The sequence below is a fragment of the Rhinolophus sinicus genome, linkage group LG06, assembly GCF_036562045.2.
Source record: "Rhinolophus sinicus isolate RSC01 linkage group LG06, ASM3656204v1, whole genome shotgun sequence".
Lineage (NCBI taxonomy): Eukaryota > Metazoa > Chordata > Mammalia > Chiroptera > Rhinolophidae > Rhinolophus > Rhinolophus sinicus.
Window position 1 is genome coordinate 115,400,367 of NC_133756.1, and position 15,114 is coordinate 115,415,480.

A 15,114-nucleotide genomic window follows, 5' to 3' on the forward strand; every position below is an offset into this window, starting at 1 on the left:
GCTTAAACATTGCTAGGTGAAGATGAGTATCTGCTGCTTGCTACGTCTTCGGGGAAATAGAGACATTACCTAGGAAGTAGGTGGCAAGCAATTGGTCAAAACAGCATGTGAAGTGTGGCCTCATAGCCAGAAATCATAAGATGCCACAGCAATGTCTGATAATGAGACTGTCATCAAATGCTTCGTTTTTTTTCAAAGAGTGACATTGGTGTTTTAAAGAGTGACATTGACCAAAAAGAACGTTTTCAGAGAAGGATGACTGGATGGAGGCTTGGTGGGTGGGAACTGAATTAGGAGGGGACTGAATTAGGTGGGAACTGAATTAGGGAGAAATATTCATCCTGGATAATAATACAACATTTACCCCTATTGTTTATTAAGTCCTTATTTATGTGTCGAGCATAGAGTTAAACATTTCCATCAATTGCCTCGTTTAAACCTCAAGACAACCCTGAAAAATGGGGGTGGATACTATCCCCATTTTACAGGTGAGGAAACTGAGATTATTTGTCCAAAGCTGCACAGGAAGTACATAGTAGGTTCAAGAGCCAAACCCAACTCTGCCTGACTCAAAAAGCCTATTTTTTAATTGAGACTTTTATTGAGATTATTGTACTTCACATGCAGTTGTGAAAAATGGGTACCTTTTACCCATTTTTCCCCATTAGTAACATTTTGCAAAACTGCAGTAAAAGAGCAGATTACAGCTTACAGCCAGGATAGGAACACTGATAAACTCCAATCATTTTTATTCAGATATCCCCAGTTTTACTTGTACTTATTGGAGTGTGTGTGTGTGTGTGTGTGTGTGTGTGTGTGTGTGTTTACTTATATACTATCACCTGTAGCTTAGTGTACCTAGTCAGGATAGTAACCATTTCCTTCATTACAAGTGCCCCCACGCTGCCCTTTGATAGTCACACCCACCCCCTCCCAACTCTGCCCCTAGCAACTATTAACCTGTTCTCCATTTAAAATGTTGTCATTTCAAACATGTTATGTAAATGGAATCATATACTGTGTAATCTTTTGCGATTGGCTTTTTTTCACTCAGCATAATTCCCTAGAGATTCATTAGTATTCATTCATTTCATTTTATCACTGAGTAGTATTCCTTGGTAGTCCATCATTTATTTAACCATTCACCTGTTGAAGGGTATCTGGACTGTTCCCAGTTTTTAACTATTATGAATAAGGCTTCTATGAACATTGTACAGGCTTGTGTGTGAACATAAATTTTCATTTCTGAGGGATAAATGCCAAGAGGGCAGTTGCTAGGTTGTACAGTAATTGCATGTTTAATTTTATAAGAAACTGTGAAACTCTTTTCCAGAGGGGCTGTATACTATTTTATATCCCTACTAGAAATGTATGAGTGATCCAGTTTCTCTGCCTCCTTGCAAACATTTAGTTACCACTTTTTGTTTTCATTTTAGCCATTGTGATAGGTGTGCGGCGATAGTCTGGTTTTCATTTGTATTCCCTTCATTGTGGTTTTCATTTGCATTTCCCCGATGATCCATGCTGCTTTTCCTGTGCTTATTTGCCATCTGTAAATCCTCTATAGTGAAATATCTGTTTATATCTTTTGGCCATTTTCTAATTGGAATTTTGGGGCTTTTTTTACTGTAACATTTTAAGAGTTCTTTATATATTCTAGATGCTAGACCTTCTGGAGGAAAAGGCTCATATAGGTTGGATGTAGGTTGGCCAATATTTTCTCCCACTCTGTAGCTTGTCTTTGCATCCGCTTCACAGATTCTTTCACAGAGCACAAGTTTGAATTTTGGTGAGGTCCAATTCATTGATTTTTCCTGTTTCATCTGTGTGTTTGATGTACAGCTTGTGGGGTTTTGTGTTCTTTTGTTTTTGTTAACACTGCTCCACTGTTTCTTGTTGCCAAGGGAAGAGAGCTCTTGGTCTGCAGAGGAGGAATTTGATGTGTTTGTGAGGTTCTAAAGCAGAGTCAGGGCCAGGAGGAAGGCAAATTCAAGCTCAGTCACAAGGAACTGTCTAAGGCTAACCTTCGAGGATGGCATGTGGTAGGAGTAAGAGGGTTGTCATCGGAGACCAAGCAGAGGCTGGCTGGTGTCGGTGCAGAACTCAGAAGGAATCCAAGTGTCCATGGGGGCTTCAGCGACTGTATCCTTTAGGTTCCCTTCTAACTCTAAGAATCTGAGACAGTGGTATTTGAATGACCTGTCTGAATTGGCGTGTCTACAAAGAGTCCATCTAGGCTGAGAAATTTAGAAAGACTTTTTGGGTGTCTCTCCAGACTATTTCTAGTTTGGGGCAGGTTGAACTAGACTCCACAGGAAGTGGCCACCAAAGCTACTAGGCCTGCAGTTGTCTTTCTAAAGGTATGATGCACAGAGGCCAAAGGCCTCAGCAGACCCAGTCTCGGGGGCTGGCGCCAGCTCCGCTCTCTCTGTTCCCCATCTTGGGGGCTAGCCGCGTGGCTGCCTGCCCCATCTCCACCCCAGCAGCCTCTTCTTCACTCAGACTGCCAAGGAGAATCGTTTTCTTTACGGCACTTATGAGACTTAATTACTGATGGCAAAGTCCTTTGAGGCTTTGGATGAAAGAGACGGGAGCAGTGCAAGGCTTGATTAGGCGTGTAGAACCCTGGGCACAATTAGCCCCATGAGAGACTGGCCCTGCCTTTATCTGTCTCCGGTTCTGTGTGACTTACAGCAGCTAATTATTAAAATAAAAATCGCCTGACCACCCAGCTACTGGAAAGAGGGCCCTAATATCTATTAAGTCTGCCTTTAATTATTGGAAATGGCGGCCGCTTCAGGCAGTTAGGGTTTTCCCATCATTATGAGCCTTTTCCTCCACCTCTTTGAGGCTTGAGTACACAGAGATGTAAGTGAAAGTCTGCCAAAGTCCTGGCTCCCTCCCTGGCTTTCCTCCTGGACATCCCTTTCTGGGACGCCATCACTAACAAGCTTTGTCTGCTGTAAGGACCCCTCTTGGCGCCTCCCCGAGGGGCTTTGCAGCATTGCACCATACAGAATTCCTGGTCCTTGAAAGTACTTTGAATTCCAATGTGTGTGTGTGTGTGTGTGTGTGTGTGTGTGTGTGTGTGTGTGTTTGGGAACATAAAGGCAGTCCTCAGGCATGGAGTACCTATGACCCCCTCACGCCACCTCATGTTGCAGAGGAGAAAACAGGCCATGAAAGGAAACACCATGAAGCCCAGGGCTCTTGGTTCTGTGCTTGTTGGATGTGGCCGTCAGCAAGTCACAGCCTCCCAAGCCTCAGGTCCCCCCTCTCTGGAAACACAGAGCCTCGAGCAGCTCAGCAAGGGCACAGGCAATTGCTACCTTCACAATCTGGGGGGCTCGTGTGAGACCGAGGGAGTGAGTGCTAAAACAGAGTCTCACCATTTCTAGAAGCCTGAAACTAATGTCTGCTCCTGTGGCACGGGTTTTCCCTCTGGATCTCCCTTCTCACCCTTTACCCCTCATAGAGTGGAGGCCTAATGCAGGAGCCCCAGGTAACTACAGGTTAAGCCTTGGACACAGCAGGGGATGTGCCATTAATCAGCCCGACTATCTCTCCCCTTCTTCTGATGATCTCATAATGTGGTCCCTGAATAAGCCCATAGAAAATCAGAAATCTGTGTGGGGCCCTGGCTCACTTTTGGCAGAGAATTGACACTCCCATAGCCTGCGTTTCACGCTTGACCCTTGAATGCGTTTCTGGGGAGAAGGAAACAAGTCCCCTTCAGTTGGGGCTGAACTACAGAAAAGACCATGTTGCAAGTTGTTCCTGAAGAAACTCAGTCCCAGCAGGTAGCCAGCTCCACCAGAGGCCCTGGGGGTGTGCTTCCAAGAAAGCCACATGGGGTTGAGCTGCCCCGTGGGAATACTGTGTCGACGGCTGGAGAGAGAGGTGCATGGAGGATATTTTGACTAAACCAAGAGGTTCCAAGTGATTCTCGCATGAGATCAGCCAACCCCATGCGAGAGGCATGCAGACAAGTGTGGGCACTCTCGTCTCCCTGTCTCCTGGTTAACTCCTGCTCAGGCTTTCAACCGCAGCTTCAGGCAGCCTCTGCTGCCCACCCCACCCCAGCTGGAGTCCCCTCTCTGCCCCCCAGACTGTCTGTGTCAGTTGCTTTTTTGTGTTCACTGTGCTGGAATCACCTGTAGATGTGTCTGTCCTTCTGACTGCGTCTGGTCCAACTCTTATCCCCAAATCTCACTCTGGATCTTACAAAGCCTCACTAAATGGAAAGAGGTAGTGAGGATGGATAAAACCATGGAAAGGTCATTGAGACCTTAAAATTATAGGGCTTAAAAATTATAGGAGTGATGTTCAGTCTCCTGATGAGGAGACTCAAGGACACACAGGCTGACCCATCGTTAGTTTAGGAAGGCTATTGCCCGGGCACAGGCAGTGGACTTACTGTCTGAGATCCCAAGGCATAGAGCTGAGGCCTATGGAAGGAAGCTAAAGGAGGCAGCCTTCGGCTCTATAGCAGGAAGCACCGGCAGAGCTATCCCTGGAGGTAGTAAAGTCCCCAGCTTTGGAGGTGGTGTGACCAATTGGGTATAGGGCCAAAGGGGTTCAAACATCCGATTGGGCACGACCCAGCTGACCTTTGATGAGACTTTGAATCCTGAGATAATAACATATTTTCTGAGGCTAAGATGCCACCATTTGTAAAGGGGAATCAGTGGCTGGTAAATAGCTTTGGGAGGGGAAGAATGTAGATGGAGGAATCTGGGAAACACAGCCCTCGTACCACCTCCTTTTGCTTGAGGGGCTACTATGACCCTGGCCCTGTGCACGGTCACCCGTTTGAGGGGCCGGGGCCGCTCTGATGGAAGCTCTCCCAGCTCGAGGTCAGAGGAGTGGGACCCATACAGCAGCCGCCTGCTCTTCAGTACCTGGCCTGTGACAAGCCCTCCAACAGAAGGGAAAGGTGGCTCCTGTGGGCAGCAAGCAGTACCATCTGTCACCTGTCTGCCAGCCGCTGATTAGGGAAGTCCCCACAGCCAGGCTGGGCACTTGGCCACACTCTACCATGTGCCCAAGCAAGCCCTACGCCTGGCCCACAGCGCTGTCTTTCTATGCAGGGCACACTCTGAGAAGCAGCTGTAAAAGCATTCCTCCCGGAAGCCCAGGTCAGGTGCTAACTGGGTGCATCAGAGCAATTAATACTGCTAAAAAACAAAGTAAAAGAACACATAGAACGTTTAAGCAAATTAGAATAAGGGATGGGAAGCAATGGGTGGGAAGCAATATAGGTTCTGATTAAAAGCTTGAGCCGTGGGGTCATACAGACCCAGGCTGTGCCACTTCCTTACTGTGGCCCTCTGGGCAGGTATTTACCCTCTCTAAATCCTGGCCTTTCTCAAACGAGGATGCTTAGGGATGTGGTGAGAATTAAATGAGGTAATGTATGTAAAGACCTTGCCATTAGCCACCATTATTTTTTATCACTGTCTCACTGTTTTAAAAGGCAAGGAATTCCCTAAAGTGATGGGCCAGAGAAATGTGCTCTGGGTGCTACCACAGGGAAGACAGACTTAAGAACTAGATCTCCCAGATTCCACCTCGGCATGTTGTGTGAATTTGAGTGTCACTTTGCTACTCTGAGCCTCAGTTTTCAAATCTGTATAGTGAGTATAACGATGCCTATTCTGTCTGGTTTGCACACAGCCCAACGCAGTGCCTGGAACAGAAGGGGTGCTCTTTCTACCCAGGGCATTCACCTTCATATCACACTGGAGTCTAAAACAAAGGACTTGCAAGACCAAACTTTGAAGGACTAAGGAAAGTAAAAATGTATGATGACTTGCGAGAGAGAGAGAGAGAGAGAGAGAGAGAGAGAGAGAGCTGCCCAGGGCTTATATTTTATAGAACACTTTTTAGCTCTGAAATATTTATGGGTCCTTTTTGACACACAAAGAACTAAAAATATCACCGCGTGGTTATGTTAAGGAAAACTTATAAAACTTTAGACCAGTAGGAATTCAGTCAATTTCCTGGTTCGTCCCTGGCTGTTTCTGAGGTTGTGAGGAAACCCAGCCAGGGTGGTAACAGCGTGTTTCCCCAAGAGGTGCCTCAGCAGCCTATACCTCTGATGAAGTCTTCCTGCAAATGCTCCAGGCCCCTGCCCCTCATTAATATTACTGGAGCCCTCATGAAGGGCCCAAGTTTACTTTGTGAGTTTCTCCCCGCACATCAAAAGCTTTGCTTCTCCATCTTCCCTTCTCTCACCGAGTCCCAAGAATGACCCTTGCCATTCTTTCAGGCCAGCTCCTGGTTCCCATGCATCAGGGCCCCTGAAAACCAGCTGCAGGACACACTTCCCCCGGGGATCTCCAAATCTAGGCTTTCTACCACATGCATGTTTGCATGTTACTGTCTCCCCTCATTATAATTGTTCATGGAAATTCCTTTTTTTTTTTTTTTCCTGCTCAGCTGCTCACTTCTCATCTCTCAAGCTTTATGTTTCCCTCCCTGATTTCTGGACTCCATGAATAACTGAGCTTCTGACTGTTCCTGGGTTCTCTCACACCTCTGACTTTCATCCATGCTGTGACCTAGACAACTGTTTCAAACTGTAGGTTGGCAACCTAGCCATAATTCTATTTTTGTAGACTAGAAAAAAATAGAAAATATCAGATTTCACTCTTGAGGAAAGGTTAGGCAGTTTGTGAAATTTTTGTTTTAGTTAGAAATTTATAGATTTATGTGTGTACAGGACTGCAATAAATGTGTTTTTTACTGTAGGTCAGAGAAATTGGGAAGATACAGAGCTAGACTTCTTTCCTCTCCTTACCTCAAAACTGTCCGGCCTGGCTTGCTTTGACTTAACATCCATTGGTTGTGGTTTAGATGTCACTTTCTCTGGGCGGTGGTCCCTGATTATCTCTCCACCTTTGGCCCCCGGGGCCTGGGTGAGGGGCCTGTGGTGCCCTTCTCCTGCCTCTCTCCCTGTTTGACTCACCCACTATCTTTCTGATGCTCCAAGGAGTAGCAAGCTCATTTGTCTTGTCCACTGAGGCCTCACATGAGACTTTAGCAGGACACAGTGTTGTGGGAAGGAGGGGAGGCTGGAGAAGGGGACGCAGGAAGGGAACAGGGGAGCCTCAGTGTGTTACCCCATGTAGCTCCCACATCCCTTAAGACAGAAAAGGTCCTTTGCAATTATTTACCAAATGAATTAACCTATGAGTGTAGCTGTGCAACAACTTTCTTCAGGTTGAAACGTGTTCTTCTGATTCAAATCCAGACTCTGACATGTGATCGAGAGCAAGTCACTTCACCTCTCTGAGTTTGTGATCTCATTTGTAAAACAAGAGAAACTCTAAAATAAGAGGAAAATATTTAACGACATAGTTGTTGTAGGGATTAGAAATAATCTATAGAAAGTTCACGGCACATGAGTAGGTATTCGATTAACAGTGGTTGTTTTATCGTTACTGCCTCTTTTCCTATCTGAAATGATACCCTAGTCACCATCGCCACCATGTGTCTTCCAGGCCACCCCTCATTCACGTACCTGTTCAAACCTTCCAGATCCATCTGAGACCAGCTCCATGTAAAAGAAATGTTAAAAACCCCAAAATGTGGGTTTTAGAGCCATTAGGTTCAGGTCCCAGTGCTGTCACTTACCAGCTGTGTAACCTTAATCAACTGGGTCATTTGGCCTGCTCTATAAAGCAAGAAATACCAGGGTTCTGGTGGGGGGGCAGAGCGCTGAGCACAGTGCGTGATGCATACCTGTTTCTTCCCTTCTGTTACCAGGGCCCACACTCCTTCCCCGTAGACAGACCAAAAATAACCCCCACGTCAGCATAAGGAGAAACTATAAAACTGCAGTTTCATGCTTTGTCCAAGCAGTCATCGTTGCTCCCTGTGGCTGACACCCCAGAGAGACGGTGTGCTGTCCCTGAGGGACGCATGTCCTGCTTGTCCCCAGGGCCCAGGCGCCCGTGCCCAGCACAAGACTGGCCTGTGACAGGTTGTGGAAATGAACTCCTCTCCAAAGGCATCTTCGTGGCGCTCAGGTTTCACCTGGAGAAGAGTTTCAGCAAGCCAGGCCTGGAGAGCAGGCCAGGGTGTCATACATCTCACATGCGTCTTCTGTGCCAGACACCTTTTCTCTTGGTCGTAAACCTAGAGCCACACAGTCAGACCCTCCATACTTAACGCAAGGCCTGAAATGACCTCTCCAGGTGTGTGTTTGCTGCTTGGCTTCCCAGAATACACTCAGCGGCTTGATTGAGTCTATATTTAAAGCAGTTACATGATTTGTTGGTTAGAAATAACAAAAGAAAAATAATGATGATGATGATAACATTGGTACAATAATTGTCCAATCCCTTCTGCCTCTGGGTATAAAGTACATTGCAGTTTGCAAAGCGTCTAATAAACCCAGCTTCCTAGAGTAAGGGACTTGCCCAGGGCCATACACCCAGGAGGGGGCTGGGGCTGGGCCAGCTCCTACCCTGGATCTCATTCTATCGCATGGCAGGGAGTTGTGGGAAGGAAGATTTGGAGATGGGTAGATCCAGCTCTTGATTCACTTCCCGACTATGTGGTTTTAAGCCAGTTATTCAACTTCTCTAAGCTCTAGGTTCTTCTTCAGTAAAATGGGACCAATCCACAGACTAGGACTGGTGAGGACTAAATGAGATCATCTAATTAAAGCACGTCCCCCAGGGCGTGGCCTATGGTAAACGCTGACTGAGTAGTAGCTGGTAGTGTTATTAGTTTGATGATGATGATAATGATTACTGAACGTGAACCAGAGAGGAAGAGGCGAAGTTGCATCATAGGTCAGGATCTCCACAGGAAACAGAATTCACCCCAGATGGTTTCAATGCACTGACTTTAATGAAGAGACACGGGTGTGGGCAGGTAAAGGGAGCCAGCCAGGATGGTGAGACACCCAGAGTCTGTCAGCAGCAGGAAACTAGGACACCCGTGGACCTGGACAGGTGAAGGCAGGAAGGATGTTCACAGCGCCCAGTAAGAGCTGGAGGCCTAGAAGAGGGAACATCTGGTAGGAGATGGAGTGGACGAAGGACCACAGCACAGGGAGAGGGCAGGGAAGCTGCACTCTGACTTCTCTCCTACATCCTCCTGCCCCCCCCCCCCATCTCCTTCAGGTGCCTCCTGTAGGGGGACCTCAGCAAACAACATCTGCAGAGGCTCAGTGATACTAAAGATGGAGGGTATCTGAGCAATGGCAGGCAGCTCTGTGGGACAGAAATAGAGGGTGTGTGTCTGGGAGAAGTGAGATGGGGGTCAGGTTGTTCTGCAGGCACAGGAAGTAGAGGGAGAATTAGGAAGGGTAGGATTAAAGGATTTAGAAACCACTGGTTCACAGGGTAAGAGGGGACTGCCATGTTTAAACATAAATGGGTTCCGGTGCTTCAGCCCCCCCACCCATGGATGGGAGTCCCAGGGTCTGAGCTAGACACCCTTCCCCAGCCAGGGTTTCAGCATCACTGTACTGCAGGCCCTTGCTCCAAGGGGAGCTTTTCTCCACTGTCACTTCTTTCATCCCAACCCCTTCTTTCTCTATTAAATGCCAAGTTGAGTGTGAACCATGACCTCCCATCTGTTCAAATAAAGTAAATATTTACTGAATTACTATATTAAGCCTAAGATGGAAAAAAAGAACGAAATAAGAGCAAGGCAAATGTTCTCCCTGCCTCTGCTTTGTGACAAGGAAGCCAAGTTTGGGGACTGTGCTCCTAATAATTTGTAGTTTTTGAGCCTTTGCCTTGAGGCCAGTGTTTTTGGTCAATAAGCACACACTGCTAAGACAGTCATCTACCAATTTAACAGCCTCCAATGTACCTCAGCCTTATTAAGCTGTTTCTGGGGGGATGTTCCTTCTCCCATTGTAACTGACATCCAGTTAGAGACTCATAGAGTGTGCCTTTTAAAAATAAAATGTGGGTTTGTTTTTTGTTTTTGGCTAACATATATTCAGCATCCATCATGTATCAGGGACCATATGTACCATGGACATGTATTAACTCTTTTAATCCTCAGAACAACCCCAAGAGATTGGTACTATTTTACAGGTGAGGAAACAGAGTGATTAAATTACATGTCCTAGGTCACACAGCTGCTAAGGCGGGAACATATACACTCCAAACCAGGGACTGCCTTTAAAATTTAAAAAGAATGCATCTAAGTAACACCTTTAATTCAGTCTTTAAGTTCAATCTTAGATGTACCTAATACATATTTACCTAAATTGCCCTACCAATATTTTATGTTACTTATGATTGGTAAGAAGAAATAAAGTGTATTCATCCATTCACCTAGCAGACGTTTCATGAGTTCCGTGGATGCCACGCCTGCCCTCGAGTAACTGCAGTCAAGAGGTGAGGCAGACAGGAAAATAGACCACCTAGTTAGGTGCATGTTCTGTAATGGAACAATATGCACGAAGGTGGAGCGGCCACAGAATTCGTGTCCAGGAAAGGGGCTCAGTGAGGTGGAAGTGAGACAGGCCAGATGGAGAACAGTGTTTTGACCAAGAAACTGGAATTCATCCTGAAGTCTCTGCAGGGCTGCTAGGGGGCCATAAGCAGGGCAGTAGAATGATCTGGGCTTAGGAAATCCATCTGGCTATAAATGCAATACCACCTAGCGGTTATATCCATGTGCCAAGTTCAACCGCCTGGGTCAGCACTGTGGCTCCACCACTCGCAAGCTGTGTCACCTTGGGCCGCATACTGCACTTCACAATTTCTCATCTGTATTTTGCAGACATTCATAGTGCCTATATTGTTGGTGAAGTGAGGATTAAAATGTTACCACACATGTTAGTAAAAGTACTCAATAAGTATTAGCTACTACTAATAATAATATATTGGCTATTATTAACACAATTATTATTATCAGTGACTCATATTAAGAATGGCTAATATTACTTGAGTGCTTATGCTTATTATTATTATCACCATCATTATTGTCACTCAGGAGGATGAATTGGAGGCAAAGGGTCAGGGGTCACAGAAGCGAGGCAGCAGTCACCATAAGCACTCATCCAAATTAGACCAAAACAATGCTTCGGGTCAAAAGCCCGTAGTGGGTCATGATAGCAATTTTGGGAGTTATCATCAGCCTTTTGGAAAAAAGTGAAAGAGAATAAAATAGGAAATATCAGAGTGCCATGCTTATTGTACAGTAACTTTGGTGGTGTGAATTCTTGTTTCCATTGTATACATATAAACACACACGTTCATGTACATAAATCCGTATATCAGGTCACAATGTGGGATGTTTTCCAAACTATGGGTTGCAGTCAAAAAGCGTACAGACCCTGGAGCAGAAGGCACCATCACCGTCTTCCCTGTGGCCCTCCCCTCAGGCACCCAGAGGGCTGTCATCTTGTCAATCAGTGTCAAGAGGCCAGAGCTCAGAGCCCTGGCTTTGGGTTTCAGTCAGATGATTTGATTTCTGTGTATCCTAGTTCATACCCATGTCCCAGCTCTAGTTTTTAGGGGTATTTTGAGAATCGGGTCCCAAAAAGTGTGACCTACCCATCTTGATTGGCCCTAGTTACAACCCTAAGGCAGTCTGTGCAGTAATGCTGGCTTTGCCACTAACTCACCATGTGGCCTTGGGCAGGAGGCTGTATGGCTCTGGGTCACTGTTGCCCCATGTGTAAAATGGGGGTGAAAATCATTGTCTTATATGCTTCATGGCTGTTATGAGGCACCAACTAAATCACAGACCTTCACACTCTGTAAACCATGGAGAACATGTAGAGGAAAGTCTACAGTAGACACTTAGAACCCATGATAAGTCCCAAGACTAAGTGGTAACCTCAGCCATCCCCTGGCTGCGCAAAGCAATGCAGCCTTCCAGGTTAGGACATATGGACCCGTATGAGTGGGTCTGGATAGCTCCTTAACGAGACAGAAAGAGTTTGCATTTGGAGCCAAGATAAAACCTGCCTTGGAGGGTCGTTGGGGTCTCGGGAGGGAAGAGAGCATCTTCAGGCCAAAGGGATGCTTCTGATGTCCATGATCAAAGGCAGAACTTGGAAAACGCAAGCCCTCAGACCCATGACCCATGGGTGTGTTTTGTGTGGCTTGCAAAGTATTTTGAAATGTTTAAAAATGATAATGGAGAGCATTTCAAAATCATACATTTTACATCTAAGTTCAAATGTTCAGCGAGTCTTCATTTACAAGGTGCCCTGCACCCCTGCATCACAGCACGGGCCGGCACTCAGTGGCCATTGCCCTCATGGAGAGGCCTCACCCCCTGCAATGCAATGCATGGCGGCACTGTGGATCACCATGCTCTCTCTGTGGTTTCTCTCTAAGAGGACAGTTACGTAGTGGAATGTTTCGTATACCCACAATACTCTGAGAAGTGGAACAATGAAAGAAAGAACTGAGAAGGTTGTACGTGTCAAGAAACATAAGCGTTCTCATACCTTGTGCAGGACATCCTACATCTGTGCCGACCTCCTGGCTCTTCTACGGGGCTATGTTTGCTACCCCACAGCCAAAGGAAGGCAATTGGAAGGAGAAAGAGGGTGCTGTAACAGCTTTGAAAAATCCTGGGTGTCAGTCTAGGGAAAAAGGGTCAAGATGGGGAAAAGAGGAGACGGGGCGATTAGGATCTTCCCATCAATCAGACACCCTGGCAACACCCAGACATATGGGGCAGGCGCTATGGCTTCCCCAGGTGCTGATGGTGCCACTGATGAGATGGTGATTCTGGAGGTGAGGGAGGCGTCTGAATGGTATGGCAGTCAGGGCCAGCCTAGCTAGAAAAACACTTCTGTGTGAGAGAGTGGGAGGGAGGAGACTCAAAGGGGCATAATAAAATAGGAAAACCTCGGGCGTTAGAGTCAATCAGGCCTGGGCTCAGATTCTGGCTTTGTTATTACCACCTAAGTGACCTTGAAGGAGGTTCCGAACCTCAGTTATCTCAACTGTCAAATGGCGATTGGTTGGCCAGTTAATTAAATAAATGTGTCACGTTCTGCTCTAGGTGTTATAGATCAGGAATGAGCAAAACAGGTAAAGCCCCTGGTCTCATGGCGCTTGTATATTAGTGGGAGAAAACAAACAATAAGCAAGTCGTTATTTAATTCTCTGGTGGTGATAATTATGGATTGGTTGTTTATACCTTGGCTCATTTCCCAAAAAATAGTTGGAGACAGTTATAACATCTCTGTACTTGTGATGATTTAATGAGATAATATATGCAGAGTGCTTACTTACCCCAGTGTCTGCATTTAGTCATTCATTTCACAAATTGTTTAAAGAGCCCATGTTCTGTGTCAGGCCCTGTCCCAGCTGGGAACGTGATTGGAACAAACACCTGATTCCTGTCTAGGAGGATTAGGAAAACCAGTGCCCTCTGGCCCTTGTTAGCTACCTTGACAACCCTCACTAGAGGCGAGGCTGAGTCCTTTTCATGGTGGAAAGGCGGAAGAGCAGGAAGAGGCAGGCTTCATCATCAGAGCCTCTGGGGGCAAGTCCCCCGTGCGTCTTACAGTCTTACCACTGTGGGCCTTGGCGCCGTGCCCTCCTCTCTCCGAGCCTGAGGCCCTTCTCCACAGCATTGCAGGCTGAATCCAGGTCTAGGATGGGAGAGTATTGTCTTTGCCTCCTGGTGCCCGAGCTCATGGCCTTCCTTTGGTTTCCGTGGCTCCAGACCACTCGGCCCTGAGTGCGGCGAGGACCCTGTTCGTGGATGTGGAGGACAGTGGGCCGGAGGCCATGGACGTGAAGGAGAGGAAGCCATACCGCTCGCTGACCCGGCGCCGCGATGCCGAGCGCCGCTACACCAGCTCGTCCGCGGACAGTGAGGAGGGCAAGGCCCCGCAGAAGTCCTATAGCTCCAGCGAGACCCTGAAGGCCTATGACCAGGACGCGCGCCTGGCTTACAGCAGCCGCGTTAAGGATATGGTGCCACAGGAGGCCGAGGAGTTCTGCCGCACAGGTGAGGGCGGGCCGGGGCGAGGGGCGCAGGACAGGGAGCGAGGGCGCAGGGTCAACACCAGGTCTCTGCCATTTGGGCACTGGGATCTGGTCAAAGCCTGCCCTGTAGTTTATTCTTAGCTAATTATTAATAATTTTCACAGTCACCCACTAGGTTGGCATAATGAGGTGGTTAGGAGCTGGGCTCGGTGTCAGACGGCCTGGGGGCTAGTGCAGGGCCTCAGGCGCTCCTCTAAGGCTCACCCCTCACCTGTTAGGGGGGCATGAGTGGTCTCCCTACTGCACTGAACTGTTAGGAGAACTAATGAGTTGGCATGTGTACGTAGTAAATTTGACAACACCAAGAAGGATTAATTAAGTCTTAGTTATTAGTTTTGTTATTTCTTAATATATTTATTTATTCAACAAACATATCTTAGCACCTTTTTGTGTCAAACTCTGTCCTGACCTTGAGAGGAAGATGCTTCTGAGAGAGACCTACGAACTTAGTAATTTGGGGACTATCCTGGCACCTGAGTCCCACTCCTTCGTTTCCTACACACAGTAGTCACCAAAGCCTACCCCTCCTACTCCAGAATACATTTCAGATTCATCTCTCTGCTCCATCCCCTCTGCCACTGTCCGAGTTCAGGCCACTGTCTTCTCTCTGGTAGAGTTGCCAACCCTTCTTCACCCAGTGCTGCCCCCTATGGACCATTCTCTGCACTGCAGTGGAGTGAAGTTGGAAATGACTCCCTATTGCCCTTAACCTGAGCTCCTTAACCTGGCTTCACAGGGCTTTCCCCATGTTGATTTGTCTTTCCCAACTATTTTATGCCTTGCCTCTCCAAACCCCACCACGTATGCTCCAGCCCCGCTGGACTGCTCATTATTACCACTCCTGCCATGATGTATATTCGCTACCCTAGTGCCTCTGTGATTCTTGTTTGTCTGCCTGCAGAGCCTTCAGCCGTCTCTGATGCCTGGTAGGCCCCTACCAACCCCTGACAGTTCGAGCAGCCCTCCCTGATTTTGCCCTGCCCACTTCCCTTCCACAGACAGGGTTAGCCAGCCACTGCGCTGTGTAATTTATATACCTTTTTTTTTTAATTGTTATTTAATCCTAACAGCATCCCCAAACTGAATCATTTGCCCAAGATCACAGAGGTCAGAGGAG

General features: G+C 47.1%; 1 protein-coding gene across 14 annotated transcripts in view; it reads left to right on the forward strand.

Moving 5' to 3' along the window:
* TENM4 (teneurin transmembrane protein 4) overlaps nucleotides 1-15,114 on the forward strand; it is a 972,743-nt gene that overhangs the window by 581,587 nt on the left and 376,042 nt on the right. For all 14 annotated transcript variants that reach the window (XM_074335694.1, XM_074335699.1, XM_019726370.2 and 11 more), the window contains one exon: nucleotides 13,672-13,959. In XM_074335694.1, coding sequence (XP_074191795.1) covers nucleotides 13,672-13,959 — 288 coding nt within the window. The remainder of the gene's footprint in view (nucleotides 1-13,671; nucleotides 13,960-15,114) is intronic.